Here is a 15,959-nt window from a genome sequence, read left to right as displayed (position 1 = left end):
ATATATGATTGTGAAGACCCAGTATGACATACACATCATTTGTCATATCTTAAGAAGATCTCGAAAGCCAAAATTTATGCGAGCAGCAAATGCAACAGCCCCCATGAGACCTCCAACGAAGTTCTCTTCAGTAGCCTCACTTATCCATATTGTCTTTAGCTTCAACAACATATTGAGTGGACTTCAGTGCATCTCATATCATTGTACATGTCTTTCAAAGCATGGAGTCCTTCACACAGCAGCAGTGTTTATCATGGAGTAGCTACATTCTCCTTTGCCAGAGGTGCTACCTCATCGCCATCAAAATCAGGCTTGCTTCCCTCCACATGTTAGCCTAACAACACTTCCTCCCATTGCTTTGCGGTCCCTAAAAAAAAATACAAAACAAATTTTAGATAAAAAATGTAGTTCTACACAATCAAACTAAAGCCTTGATATTTCAATGTTCTACACAATTAGACTTCGTACCTTCCAGGATAGATCTTGTGCCATGCAATATTTTACCATCTTATCATAGGTTGGAGTCCCATAGACTTGCAGAGCATGCTGTACAGTAGCGACAAATGCTGGCACATCAATTGGATCCACCACCTCACACTGCAGTATCCATCATAAGCACATCATGAACTCATCACATTATTGTACAAAAAAGATGATTAGAGGAATAGCCCTGCTCACTTTCACGCTGAAGGGCTAGTTTGTCGGGATACAGTCGCTCCCTCTCACAGTATCCGAAAAATCACCAGTTGAAACAGCGACTCGAATCTAATGCAATATGTCAAATCGCCAACAAAACAGAATGTTCTACTAACTTGAAACAAGAAACCAATCTTTTGGACTAGTCAGCAAATGCCCTGACCCTTTGTTCATACATGCAAGCACTGGTATTATGTTTACCGGAGATAGAAACGACAAAAGATACACAAAAGGAAAACTGCACCATTGGATCCATTTAGTTAGACAGGCACTAGTGTAAAGATTAGTAGAGACAAAACCAGCACACATAGACCATACTGTGTCATTAAGCATGGCTTGAAGTTGGATTAACCCACATGGCTCAAATCTGCTGGGGACCAGCATGTAATTAGTTGCAACTGCGATCAAATGTGCTAAATGTGGGTTGAACTTAACAATACCGCAAGCTTTGGTTGGAAATTTCACTTCCAAGTCTTCAAGTTGTTTTTCTAATTTCTTTTTGCCGGTGCCCTGATACATGAGCCAACAAACATTCACAATGCTAGATGTGCATAATATGTTATGTGAAAATAAAGTATTCCATTCAACTATTTGCAAGATGCTGATTTGTAAACTTCCCACAACTATCAGCTGCACATTATCTTTGAGGATTTCTGCAGCTGCTTACACAAGGATATTTGAACCTTTCTATTCCGGCAAACCTACCTCATCTTGATAAAGCTTCTTTTAGGGCAGACTTTGCTTCTAACATCAGCCATGTCTAAGACAATAAAGACAAATAGTCAACGTCCTATGTAGTGAAGAACAAGAACAACTAGATGCGCAAACAAGCTTCAAAAACGAGCATGTTTCTGCAATCAGTTGGTGACTGAAGAAACTACAAAACATGCAGTAGAAGAGGGACAATTTGTGCCTAAAACCTAGCCGAAAAGAGCTTTTATGGTTTAAGTACATGACACCTCAAGCTAAGGCTGTAGGGATTGCACTAATCCAAGGGAAAGAGCATGTGTGTCTGTGTGTGTGTGTGTGTGTGTGAGAGAGAGAGAGAGAGAGAGAGAGAGAGAGATACCTCATGCTTACAAAACCTTGTAGCACCACCGATGCATTGAACTAAGAAAACCCCACAAAGAGGTAAAGCAATACTCACACAAAAAGAACAACACGGTGTTGGTAGTAGAGGTCCATATACTCCACATCAAGCCTTTTCGGGTTGGGTTCGGAAGCCTGCCTCACATACTCTGCACTGCCCTTGACTGAATAAACACCATTCTCCATGATGTTGCCAACCTTTGTAGCTGGTTGTATACGTTTCTGAGAAAAGTGTTTTATAGCCTTGCCGACAAGAACCTCATTGGTGAAGGGGCCATAGATGTCATCAATGTCAAGGAAGGAGGCTCCACTATTGATAGCGTGCTTGATGAGGTCGATGCCCACCTCCTCTTGCACAGGCATTCCATAGAAAGCAGAGAGGCCCATGCAACAAGCCCGAGGCGGGACACCTTGAAGCCTTGTGATCCAAGGGGCACATATATTTCTCGATCGAGATGTTGCTCATCTGCAAACAAGTGACTCTGAGAAGAGTAGCTCCATGCCAAGTGACTTCGAGAAGAGTAGCTCCATGCTTTATATATACATAGAATATAGAGTATCCATTTTCAACAAGATGACGACTCCCTCTTTTCTTTATGAGTAAGAGACGCCTTGGGTCGTTGGGTGGAGCTCTCTCTCTCGATTGTGGGTGCCTCTTTCGCCTCCCTATTCCATCTTCCACATGTTCACCTCTCAGTCCCCACTCCCCTGTCAAAGGCCAAGTGCTCATCAAGAGAGGGCAAGTTGGGGGGTCGAGACCACTAGTTGAGAATCCATGTCGAAGTATGTGCAAACACGAGCAAAGGTGTGTGGAACAGAGGACAGGTGGGAGCAAGCAACAGATGGCACGAGCATCAAGGGAGGGACGAGGAGGTGGGGTTGAAGTACTCCCCCTCTAGCAGTTCAAGGCCATGTGGTTGCTGGCTCATATGGTGGGAGGCTGGAGCTATGGCGTGCACGAGGGCAAGGGAGAACAACAACTCATCATGAGAGAGGGAGAGAGAGAAAGAGAAGGAACCCATCATTAAGCGAAGTGGCCACTAACTCCATGCACCAATCACAAAAAGAAAAAAAAATGTTATATTATTTTAAAAATAATCTTCTCTTGTTCATTAGCATAAAGGGAAACCATCACTAGGGCCTTCCCCCTTTGGGGCAGGCCAAAAAAGATGAAGGGCTTTATTGTCAATTTGTTGGCTTTCTAGAAGAAGCTTAGAGAGTTAGGAAGAAATTTGAATGAGGAGAAGAGAGTTAAGCGGACATTTTAAATTTTAATATTTCTTGCATTGATTGCACTTACTTTTTCACGTGGATATTGCCTAATTGTCTAGAAGACTTTTGAAGAATTTTATTTTGTACACGATAAAATTAGAAGAAGTGGTCACTAGCGTGGCGATTTCTAAAGATTTTTATGAAGCTATTGTTGTCATAGCACTGATGTCCCAACCATTGAGATGAAAGAGCCGCACACACAAGTGGAGGACGAACATGACACGCCTCACCAAAGATAGAGGACAAGAGGGCGATTGTGAGAACGCAAGAGAGATAGGAAGTTGCACCCTCATCTAGTTCTATCTTGCACAAGTGATGAGAGAGAGAGAGAGAGAGAGAGAGAGAGAGAGAGAGAGAGAGAGAGAGACCATACTCTCCACGACCTTGCATGTGGGCACGAGCTCGAGAGTGCGCAGAGACACAAGGTAGAACCTGCAGCTCTGCTCCGCAATTGAGATCTCCACCAACTAGAGAGAGAGAGAGAGAGAGAGAGAGAGAGAGAGAGAGAGAGAGAGAGAGAGAGAGAGAGAGAGAGAGAGAGAGAGAGAGGGAGATGCCTTAGCAATAAAGAGCCTGAATGTAGAACTAGTTAACCTTGCTAGTTTAAAATAGTAAGTTCTCATGGCCCCTTCAACTTTTACCCCTAGGATGTGGAGAGGTTCTGTTGAAAAAAATCAAAGCCCAAGATGTGGGTGCCATATTCATGTGAACAATTGAAATCTTCTTCAGTTTGTCAAACTAGTACATGGCCCGCGCATTCCTGTGGCAAAAAAAAAAAGCACAGCTTTTATTCTTATAGAACTACCCTCCGCTTCAAAGGGTAAAAAACAATGCTGGATTTATGTTCCCGTGATGTAATATCGATTATACAATGAATGCTACATTAATGGATTAAATTTTTATCGTATATGTCAATGGATTTCTTTCTCTATCTAATAATGATAACACTGACATAACAAAGCAATTGAGATGGACGTACGTACTAAGTCAAAAGCGGTTGCACTAGAGAGAGAGAGAGAGAGAGAGAGAGAGAGAGAGAGAGAGAGAGAGAGAGAGAGAGAGAGAGAGAGAGAGAGAGAGAGAATTTTGAACAAACCAACCTTGGCAATGAATTGATGATTATACAATGGGGGTAAGGTGTGCTTCTATACTCACCTTAGCAAATTGCCTTACCCAAGATTTGGCAAATAAGTAAAATAAATAAAAGCCAAAATAAATATTGGGATATTGGACTATTTACTTGAGATGCTATAAACTTTACAAAATTCGTGCATAAGACCAATCATTGTATCTCGTACACTGACACATGAGTCGTACATGACCTTTTGTACTCCTTGCTTTCAACCTTTATAGGGCTTCATTTGTGAGAAGTATGATTCTCCTTCCACAATGCGAGTGCATCTTCTGCTCACCTTTAATGTATTCCCAGTAACATTTGCCCAACAAGAAATTGGTCATGCTGAAGTTCCAAGGATGTAAGTTGTTTAGCTTCTCACTAAAATGTGAGTGCGAGTGTGCGCAGATGCGTACATGTGTGTGTGATGCAGTGCATATGGGGAAGGGGAGAAGTACAAGACCAGTGTGGGTGGAGCAACCTCAAGAACTAGTGAGACAGGTGCTCCTTATTCATATGTATATAATGAATAAGGGCATGTACACACGGTGGACGGGCGACCGAACACCGAACGTCTGGCCCCGGGCAAAGGCGCAACGCCTTTACCCCAACAATCTCCCATCTAAAGGCGATGCACTGATAAGTGAGCCCTACTAGCTAAACTACTAGTATGTACAACAAACTAAGTGAGAGACTCTCAACCTATGCCCACTGATTCACTCTCTTGATCTACACGTAGTCTTTTCGGCTCTGGTGGTAGGCGAGTGTGCATACCCACGCTAGAGCCTGCATGTAAATCCCGTAGACTACTATGTATGGTCTGCAAAACTCCACTGTGCATCATGCTAGTGTTAGCCATCGCATGACTGACAAACCCTGATGTAAATGCTCCCACTACAGCTGTTAGATCGGGCCTCGACACTAACAAGTTGAACATGAGACACCCGAATGCTGACAAAATCGATGCAAACTTGGTTGTACTTGCCTCCCCTGTGCTATCTACAATCAGTGCATCATCTGGACTACCCATCGCGTATGGATGTGTCAATATCGACAGTGGGAAAACTACGTCCCTGTCACCCATAGGCAAAACAAAGTGTCTTGGCACCAACTCATCAGCCTCTAACATGAGCATATAAAAAACTCCATATATGTCAGCTCTGTCTGTATCTCTAGGGAGCAGACTTGCTCTACCTCTATCTGTAGAAAGTCTGACAACACATGCTGTGTCTCACTATAGAGCAGTGCCACTCTACCTCTATCTCTATAGAGTCTCCTAGAACATCATTCATAGCTAAATGCTTTGTCTCGTGAGCATTGTGGAGCTCACCCGTGAAGGAGACGCATCGCGTCTCTCGCTCAAAGCATGCCAATAATAAAAACGAGACTACGTTGTCTCAAACCTTAGACACATGCATAGGATATACCAGGCCGCTGCGGGCTCCTCTGCCAATCACTAATGAACCGCAATGCATCTAGAAAGACTGCTCTCTAAGAAGTATCTGACAACCAAAGTCTACTAACTACCTCACTGAGATCAAGCTCTATCTCAATTGAGGAACATAACGCACATGCCATAGCATATATAACATCTCACATACATCTCTGTTGTTGTCTCATACACCTGAAAGAACGATCCCTAATGTGCACTATGTGACCACAATGCCAACATCGTACGCATCGGCAAGAACGAGACCACAATCTCTCACCGTCACACATGTCTGCTGCCATACGTGAATGTCAAAATGGCAACAAAGTGGGAGATCACTTGGCCACTACGCAATCATGAAAACCATGACCAATCGCACAAAGACCGATGCTCATATATGCATTAAAAAACTCCACAATCTGCTATCTACAAGCATAAATTGGGACAAACTGCTCAACCAAGCATAAAACGCATAACCATATACGCGAGTAGAGAGGAAACTAGCTCAAAACGCATCCCACAAGAGAAACTGCTTGCAATTTCTGCAAAAATCAGTGAAATGTGTGACTGTCTATCTGTAGCCACACAAGCATATGCTAATCCTCACTCCTACGGGAGTGAGTACAAGAACACCAAGTTGTGCCCAAGCTGACAAAACCTATCAAAGTGAGAGTAAACACTCGATCATTGTCAAAGTGGGAATATATCAACCACTGTACAAGATGCCATAATGCTGCAAACTTTTATGGCAAGAAGACGGGGAAAAACGAATAGAATTTTCTTTGCAAAATGAGTCAAAACTCAACGCAAACCGCAAGCCAAAAACTGCTGATAGCTACCAGAGTAGGAGTAAACTCGACCACTAAACCATCAGAGAGTAAACTGCAAATATGCATAAACCATGGCGAGAATCTGGGAAAAATTCGATAGAGTTTTTCCTAAAAACTAAGCAAAAACTCAAAAAATCTCACCAAATCGCATAAAGAAAGACACTCAGTGTCTCAGTAAACAGATCCACAAAATGGTCTACATAGGCTGCCAAAAGCCTAGCAAAACAGCTCACTCCTAAACGAGAGGCTCTATGGACGTAAACCTATCCAAAAACACCTATAAACCTGCGAACCTCCTACATACGAGCTATGGCTAGCTTAAATTGTATCTGCATAATGTATACATAGCATGAATTTGCACAAGACCGTGCCAAAAGCTCTCTTAAATGCTCCACACAATCGTACATGAGCACTACATGTGCCACATAAGCTTAACTGCAAAGACTGTGCAACCTGTGAGAAAAACCACTGTGAAATCATCACACACTACCTCATCGATTAGTAAACACGTTTACCGGAAACACCTGCCAAGAGCTAAGTGCGCTCGAGGAAAAAACCTTCTTCGGAATGGGTTGTCGGAGCCGTATGTATCGGTATGTACCGTCGAAGGGAAAAACCGGAGAGAAACCGTCGAAGTCGTAATGGCCGAGTAGTAGAAGAAAATCGCTGAAACATCGAGAAAAATCACCAAAATCGGTGTTGAAACCGATGTCAGAATGTCTAGTCACCAATGCTCAAAGCCGACGTCGAGCCAATGCAAAACATCGAGAAGAATGCTAAAGCCAAGCCGCCAAAGCAGTGTCAAAAATTGATGTTGAGGCTGCCTCTCGTTACCGAACGGGAGTCTCCGATGTTGAGGAGAACGCTGAGAAAATCGGGCCGATGTCGGGTGCGAGCCGAGAGCCTATCCTCTCTCTCTCTCTCTCTCTCTCTCTCTCTCTCTCTCTCTCTCTCTCACTCGATCACTCTCAGCTTGCTCTCATTCTTTCAGCACCTTCAATCAAGCTCTCTCCCGGGGTGAGAGAGTCGGGGTGTGTGAGAACGGGGTCGGGGAGTTGGGAGGGGGGGGGACACCCACCCTTGTACACAATAGTGTGTTAAGTTTGATTTTTTTAATAAAAAAATTCGTTCTCTGTAGGACTGATGAAATGGCAGTTCTTTCGTTGGACGAGGCTACAGGGATGGGGTGTGTGTATCACACGCATGGGTGATCAAGATAGTGAGTACAAGAGCGTTTTGTGTCAAGTCTACCACAATGGATCCCATCAAGAGCTAAAATTGTGCAGGATTGTTTAGCTTGGATATGGTTACCCATCACAATGGTGGGTGATCAAGATAGTGAGTACAAGAGCATTTTATGTAAAGTCTACCACAATGGATCTTTATAAAATTGGGTTCCTCCTCTTTCTTTTTCCACCTTTTCATGCTAATAAAAATCTCTTGATTCATAGACTCTCCTAAATGGCAACTTGGACCTTAAACTATCGATTTTACAATGCGTTTACCGATTTCATGAGTAAATGCTGTTTTTTTGTGAACTATCTCGAATAAATTTTTGTTTTTTCTTTCAATATTCAATAGATCCTTGTTAGCTAACAAGTACATCTCAAGATGCTATGCTTAACTACAAGGCTATATTAGTTGCTAAGGGATTTTCACAATAGAAAGGATTGATTTCGCTGAGATTGTTTCACATGGGGTCAAGATGACTACCTTGTATATCGTGTGTGGACTCGTAGCTACCGAGGATCTAGAATTGGTCCAAATTATGTGAAGATGGCTTTCCTACTTAGAGATTTCCACAATGATGTATATATGAAACAAACTGAGGGGTTTGCAATTAAAGGTAGGGAGCACTTGGTATATAAGCTGAAGAAGGCTCTTTACAACTTGAGGCAAGGATCAAGCCAATGGTATCAGGAGTTTGATAGATTCATGCAGTCTCGTGGTTCTAAGAGAAGTCTAGAGGACCAAGGTTTATCATGTGAGGTCCCCACCCTGTTACCATAACCTTTGGCCAACTAGAGGGTACCTGACAGGACGCTATGCCCTAATCGCTCGAGAAAACATAGTCAAGAAGGAATTGATTTCCAATGGACGGCTTCTCGTCACCAAGTAACTTGAGTCCGAACCATTAAAGAGGGTTCTTAACCTGTCTCACAGGGAAAGCATGAACTAATTGCAAGTTTTCTTTTTATGTCCCTAATTCCCACCTTCCAAAAGAGAGAAAACCCAAATACCTTTTTCCCCCTAGCTTTCAAGGGCACGTATATTTGGGACTTCTCGACTCTTGGTATAATGAGTCTCTAATTTCGCTTCTCCTAACAGAGGGAGTAGAGAGTTTCTTGACTAATCAAGACCACCCATCCTCGACTGACAACCTGACCCACTTTCCACCTCACACTCACACTTTTTGTTTATTTTCTAATTACTACCACATGATTGTTCATACACAAAATTCATTTTTAAAGTTCCCAGCACAAGTTTGTTAAAATAGGCCTTCAAACATTATCAAAGCGGAACCAAAACAATCTTTCCTAGAAGAAAAACAACATACAACTCTTCTTCATTAAAATATCCAAACCCCAAGAGTTCACTCCTCTTGGCGAGATTTTATTGTTCCCGGTTTCTTTAGTTGCCCATACACCTAAATTGTCCAACAACTTGGGTACAAACCCGCAGTGACTAACTTGCAATCTAGGCACCAACCCGCAAGATGTGTGCACCCATATGCACTGCTTTAACGTTCACTCTACTAAGCCCTCCTCCATGGATATGAAAAGGAGTTTTGACTATATCAGTATAGGATTTTTGAATGAAGAAGGTTGAAGAGGTTTTTTACTAATCAAACATTTCTTTCCTATCAGCAAACATACTACTTTCCAAGCAATCTTTCACTACAAACACTATAGGTGATCTCTCTCTCTCTCTCTCTCTCTCTCTATGTGTGCGTGTGCACGTGCTATTGTGAACATGTCCTAGTGTTGTCTAGAAGGTCTTGTGCAACAACTGTCTTATCAAGGGTGAAGACTAGCACTTTGCAACATAACGTAGGTGGTGCTTCTCTAGTTCATAAAAGAAAGCCGACATTTGTGACCCTAGTTGCATTAGTCGAGTTGACCACCCCTATCATGATACTAGTTCTCTCTCTCTTATTGTGATGTTCCTCTTCACTGACTTGTGCCCAAAATGGGCAGGACCAACAACTCCTGACTGTTTCAAACAAATGTAGCATGTTGGCACCCTTCCAAGTGAAACGATCCATGTGTGTATCCTTAATGTTAGGCACAATATGTCAGAGAGAAGCTCCCTTCTCTCTTAGAGGACTTTGATTGCACGATATCCCCAGAATGGACAAGACCAACAACTCCTGACTGTTTCAAACAAATGCAACATGAGGTCACCCTTACAAATGAAATGACCCATGTATGCACCTTTAATGCTTGTGTTGTGATTGACCCTCAAGTGGAGTGTTGGTTTGCGACATGCAACTGTCCCACATAAGCTCCCTTCTTGGAATGTGATCTCTTGGAGTGTTCTCTTTGACGGGAATGCCCATAACCTACAAGGCGAAGGAACAAGCATATGTACTACATTTACTCACAAAAACACACAACACTTCTACTTGAATTCACTCCCAATGTGCTTAATAGGAGTTCGGTGTCCTTGCAACTAACAAAGCACACTACCATATTCGCGAACAAAAAGACTATCCGTCAAAAAGCCAAAAAGGAAAGAAAAGAAAGATGCGCCAAGGGCATCGGGCAAGGCTCAATGCTCATATTGGTAAAGGGCCAAGGCTTAGCTAGGAATGTCAAACCCAATTACAGGATTGTGTCAGAGGTGCGGCTTCGGACATAATCAAAGCACGTGGCTTTGATTGCTAAGTTAATTTCTGGAGAGTGGAGTTGCATGGCCAGGCAGCCGCTGCTCATTTCCGCTCCTGACTTGTTACCACCCACGTCTGGTCTGTCGTTTAGCTTGCCCTGCATTTTGCTTCTTCTGCGCTGCCCTTTTGCTTGCTTCTTCCATGGCCAGTTGTTCTTACGGAAATGCATCCAGGAACAAACGAAAGAAGCCACCTAGCGAGGAACTGCTAGCCCTGCCAGCCCCAAAGCGCTCCCCTGCAGCACCTCAAAGAGATCTTCTTGCTCTTCCTGCCCCAGAAACCCCCATTCGAGCCAAAAGCCGCTATCCCCAAGCTCCTTTCGAACTCAACGTTCTTCTCCCGGACGGTAGCCATGTCATCCTGCATGAGAAGGTCGATGATGACCTCGGTGTAGACGAGCTTCTTCTCAAAGTCAGACGTTTAGCTTCCAAGCGGGCTTGCTCTGTTCAATGGGGTAATCATGTATACCTTGAAGATGGAGCTGGGAATCGAATTGAAGACGGCCGCATCTTTGACTGTGAAGAATCTGGCAGAATTCTATTTCTTCAGGTACGAGAACAGGAGGGGGAGAGAGAGAGAGAGAGAGAGAGAGAGAGAGAGAGAGAGAGAGAGAGAGAGAGAGAGAGAGAGAGAGAGAGCAGCAGCAGCAGCAAGGTTTGCGCGTAAGTGAAAGTGCCTCTTGAAGACGTGTGAGCTCCGGCATCAGGTTTCACCTTGAGGCTTGCTGTGCTGTTGGAAACTGGCATCTATTTTTAAGTGCCCAATGATTATCCTAGCCATGAGAGAGAGAGAGAGAGAGAGAGAGAGAGAGAGAGAGAGAGAGAGAGAGAGAGAGAGAGAGAGAGAGAGAGAGAGAGCAGCAAGGTTTGCACGTAAGTGAAAATGTAGGTGCCTCTTGAAGATGTGTGAGCTCCGGCATCAGGTTTCACCTTGCTGTGCTGTTGGAAACTGGCATCTATTTTTAAGTGCCCAATGATTATGCTAGCCCTGAACAAATATGGAAGAATTCTGATGTTTGAAGTGCCGAACATTCCTGACAATTCTTCTCAAGCTATTGCATATGAATATCATTTGATTGTCTTTTTTACATCCACAGGACGGACATCCACACAGTGTTCACTCTTTGCAGGTTTGCCTTTCAACTCTTAACTGAAGAGTTTGAAATTGTTTTCTGTGCTCACTTGTTGGCTGATGTTGTTGATCTTACTGAAAGGAGAATGTTGTACGTTTCTTTCTTTAGGACATGTGGAACGTGACTCCCGACCCAGAGCTTCTTGTTTCTTTGCCTCAAGAGTATACCGTGGAGACTGCATTAGCTGACCTTCTGGTGAAGCTTCTCTCTTGTTTCCTCTTTTCAGATTGTTGTGGCCTGTGTTTTTGTACCACATCTGAAATTACAGTTCCACAGAGATCTTTGTGCTTCCGCAAGGTGCTGTCGGACCGTCCCTTGAAAATTACACTCAGACTATACATCTTAAAACATGAAAGCAATTCAAGGGTTTAAGAATTTGATTGAGTGATGGTAGAGGCAGTACAATAAATCACAATGGGAAACATAATTTTTTTTTAATAATAATTTTTGGTCTTTCGAGGGAACTTGCATTTTGCATGGTGTTTCACAGTACATAAGATAAATGTATTGGGCTTTATTGAGATTTTGTTTCTTAATATCCTTGCACCATTTTCAGGACAATTCTCTTCAAGCAGTTTGGGCAAACTCACACAGTGAAAGACGCTCTATAAGGTTATTTTTTGGTCCCATGGTGCTAAAGTAAAGCTTTTAATCTGACTACTTAAATTTGTAGGGGTTTTACTTTTGCAGTGTAACGCTCCAGAAAGACAAGATCACAATTTTTGACAGCGGTCCAGGAATGGATAGCACCAGTGAAAATTCAATTGCTAAGTGGTGAGTTTGTCAAATCTGGAAGTTTAGAATTGTGCTTTTAGAACTCTGCAAGCTAGGCATTCAAAACACTAAACTGTGACTACGTTTTACGCCTTTTGGCTCGAACTTTTTGTTTTCTGTCATCTTGATTTGGTATCAGATGTTAATATCTGATGATGTTAGGGGAACTATGGGCTCTTCCAAGCATAGGAGTCTAAGAGTCTCTGCCATTGGAGGGAAGCCTCCTTTTTTGCAGGTATGGTATGACCCATGGATTTGTTGTTGTGGATGCAAATGCTTCACTTTTGCTTTATATATTATTGTTAGTTGAACTTAATCTCATCTTTGTGATCTTTTTGTGATTTCTGCAGCCCTACTTTGGCATGTATGGATTTGGTGGTCTTACTGCTGCAATGCACTTGGGCGGGTGAGAGAGAGAGAGAGAGAGAGAGAGAGAGAGAGAGAGAGAGAGAGAGAGAGAGAGAGAGAGAGAAAATGAAATGCTATATTAACGTCATCAAAAGGCCAAAATGACCTATGAGACCACAAAGTTACAACATGGTGGAATCTAGTACAATGTTTGGGTACAAAAGATAAAAAGTCGGGTGCTGAAAAAAAGTGGGGGGGGGGAGGGCTCATACAATATTTGATAGAAGTGATACAAGGGCAAATACAAGAGTGAGCATGATATACAATTCTCATCAAGATCACAGGAAGTCCATCATCGATCGCTGGCCAATCTCATCAATCTCCTCCATAGTCAGTAGTTTGATCGGGCGTCGTGCATATCGGGCAAGGGTGACCCGAATCCGTTGATGTAGTCTCCGCCGATGCTGTGTAGTCCTCAGCCGTGGGCGCCTGGATCTCCCAAGCTCACTCGCTCGGTCGATCAGTGTGCCTCTGGTGTGAGGAGAGTATGAGCTCTGTTGTGGTCGCTGCACCTCTGGCTGCACAATATCCGCTCTACAGAAGAAGGCTGTGATCCGTCTCTGAGACTGGCTAGCCTCTCCTCTCAACAAGCTCTATGTGTCTCCGTAGCTCCAGCAAGAACAATCCCAAACATCTCTAGTCCTCATACCCCATGACTCTAGAAAGCGGTCCAAAACCCTCTATGAACAAGCAATGGAAGCGACCTCATATATCATAGTAAACTGGGCAATGGCATACATAGTGCAACTCTGTCTCAGCCTCCGTTTGACATAGGGAACATGTCCTGACCTTTGCTGACACTCCGATGTGTCTGTCAGTCTCCACCCGAAGTTGGTGTGAAGATGTGCGTATCTGGCCAATAGCACACCGTATCCCATGAGATAAGTGGGTGTCTGTCACAAAGTGATGACGTGGCGGACAACAGAAACCCTAATTTTTGCCAGAAACCCTAATTTCCAGAAATCGCGGAGGCTATTATTATTATTAATAATTTTTTTTTGAAAATGATGAGCGACGCAAATTTTGTTTTTTCTCTACAATATGAGAAAGAGAGAGAGAATGCTTTTGCTTTTAAGTTTTGACTCTCTGTGAGAGAGAGAGAGAAATTGCTTTTGATTTGAAGCTTTTGGGGCTCTGCTTTTGGGCATCCCTTGTAACCTTTAAATTAGTGGTGAGGGCCTCACTTCTTAGAGCATCTGGACGCAGAGTCTGTGAGTGAAACCCAAGCCACTCTCTTGTACTTTGATGTGATTAATATAAAAAGAAATACCGAAAGGGGCGCCAGTCTTTGGGGCCAATATCTCTAGGCACGGAACTCCGCCAGGCCAGTGCAAATCTATTGTGATCTGTGAATTGTTTTGAAGTGGTTATTTGGTGTTGTCGCAATTGATTTTTGACTTGGAGTGTCCAAGTCTGTTACAGTGGTATCAGAGCACGGCCGATTTCTCTTCTACGGGAAATCCGATCCCCGAATTTTTTTTCCGCGGCACCTATGACTTCAGGCAATGCTCAGTCGACTCCCTCTGGAGATGCGGCTGGGATCACAAAGATTCAGACAGAGAGTATGGCCCGCCTCGGCCTACTCAGGCGGAGCAAAGAGAGATGGAGCGTTGTCAATCGATTGGCGATGCAACAAAGATGATGCTCAATTTTGCCAAGGACCCGAAGATGGCAAAATATATGCCTCTTTGGAAGAGGTACAGATGGAGTGGCAAAGAACCACAACACCACTCCCGAAACCTGCTCTCAAGAAACCTTCTGCCTCCAAGAAATATACGGAGAAGGAACTAGAGACTGTGGTTGATGCACGGATTGCTCAGCTTTTCGACGTGCAAAAGAAAGGCAAAAAGCACGGCAAAAAGCAGAAGAAAGACACTGACTTCCCAGGATATTTGGGTCATCGGTCGACATTTGACAAGGCAAAGAAACAGAAGAAGCGTGTTCGATTTGAAGCACAGTAACACGGAACGGGCAGAACGGGGGCATTTCGTTCCATAACGGCGTTCCGAGCAAGGCCGGCCGGAGAAACGGCTACGGGAACGGGCGGACGTTCCGGTTCCGGAACGTAACAGCGGAACGGCGTTCCAGCCGGGTGGAACGGGACGGAACGGTCCGGAACGGCCGGACGAAACGTCTGGCGGCAGTTTTTAAAATTCAAATTTGGGTGGCAGTTTTTAAATTTCAGAAATAGGCGGCAGTTTTTGGAGCGCCCACGCATGGGATGGTTCACACTAGCGGTGTGTGTGTGTTTGGGGGGGGGGGGGGGGTCTTCACTATTTTCTCCTATAAAAGCTAATGCACACCCCTCACAATTTCATAGCCCTCACTCTCCCGCATTGCTACTTGAGTCTTGAAGCGCCACTCTCTCCCTCTCACCCTCCCTCTCAAGCTTAAAGCTTGAAGCCACTCTCTCACACCATGGATCGCATGGATCGCATGGTGGAGGCCCTCCAAACACTTGAGCCAAATGCAGATAGGTTTGAGGAGATTAGCTTGCTTTGTCAGAGCAGATGGGACGCCTATGCTTCCCCTTTCCATGGTGCGGCTTTTGTGCTGGATCCAGAGTTTCAAGGTGCAGGACAGGAGCATGATGGGGAGGTGACCAAGCAATGGAACGAGATCTTGACCATGTTTCACCCTGATCGAGAAGAGCGCCGCAAAATCAAGGATCAACTTGCTATGTACAGGGATATGCGAGGATCATTTGGGCTTGCCGATGCCCAAGTTGATCGCACCAAGATCTCCTCAGTTTTGTGGTGGCAGGACTATGGCTCAGATGGGCCAGAGCTTCAGAGACTAGCTATCCGCATCCTCAGCCAAGCGGTTAGCTCCTCTTGCTTGGAGCAATTGTGGAGTGTTTATAGCCACGTTGCATCCAGGAAGAGAAACCGACTTGCAGTGGAGAAAGCAAATGATCTTGTATTTGTGAGTGCAAACTTGCGTATGCTTTGCAAGTCGGCATCCAAAGTATCAGATCCCTTTCTACAGTGGGAGATGGAGGCAGAGGCGGAGATACTTGGGGAGGGTGGATCTACAGAGGTTTTACATGAAGTGGATGATGCGGACGAGCCTGTTGGGGATGAGGATTGGGATGACATCCATGATCTCCATGACACCACTACAGATTGGAAGGCTGGCTCTTCTGCCACTGGTCCTTGAGCCTTGGCCCTTGACATGTTTCCATTATGGCATTTTGGCATCTATGTATTGAGCTCTTGAGTCCATAGTGGCTAGTCTTTACTCTTGAGCCTCGACTCTTATCTTTTCTCAGTGCTTACCTGTTTGTAGTACCTTGGCTGGCCTTATAAGCCACACTTGAATTTATA

At 44.1% G+C, this 15,959-nt stretch overlaps 1 protein-coding gene across 2 annotated transcripts in view; it reads left to right on the top strand.

Moving 5' to 3' along the window:
• The first annotated feature begins 10,208 nt into the window (after positions 1–10,208).
• LOC147453822 (structural maintenance of chromosomes flexible hinge domain-containing protein GMI1-like) overlaps positions 10,209–15,959 on the top strand; it is a 232,778-nt gene continuing 227,027 nt past the window's right edge. The window contains exons 1-7 of one of the 2 annotated variants that reach the window (XM_086515908.1): positions 10,209–10,868; positions 11,416–11,448; positions 11,560–11,646; positions 12,008–12,063; positions 12,142–12,225; positions 12,388–12,460; positions 12,576–12,631. In XM_086515908.1, the coding sequence (XP_086372034.1) occupies positions 10,461–10,868; positions 11,416–11,448; positions 11,560–11,646; positions 12,008–12,063; positions 12,142–12,225; positions 12,388–12,460; positions 12,576–12,631 (797 nt within the window). In that variant the 5' untranslated portion in view covers positions 10,209–10,460. Of the gene's footprint in view, positions 10,869–11,415; positions 11,449–11,559; positions 11,647–12,007; positions 12,064–12,141; positions 12,226–12,387; positions 12,461–12,570; positions 12,632–15,959 lie in introns of those variants that run through there. The other variant, XM_086515909.1, reaches the window with a different exon arrangement.

This window comes from Adiantum capillus-veneris, chromosome 7 (assembly GCF_014529385.1).
Source record: "Adiantum capillus-veneris isolate H3 chromosome 7, ASM1452938v2, whole genome shotgun sequence".
Taxonomy (NCBI): domain Eukaryota; kingdom Viridiplantae; phylum Streptophyta; class Polypodiopsida; order Polypodiales; family Pteridaceae; genus Adiantum; species Adiantum capillus-veneris.
Note: the sequence above shows the minus strand (reverse complement) of the source record. Positions and strands in the feature narration are given on the sequence as shown.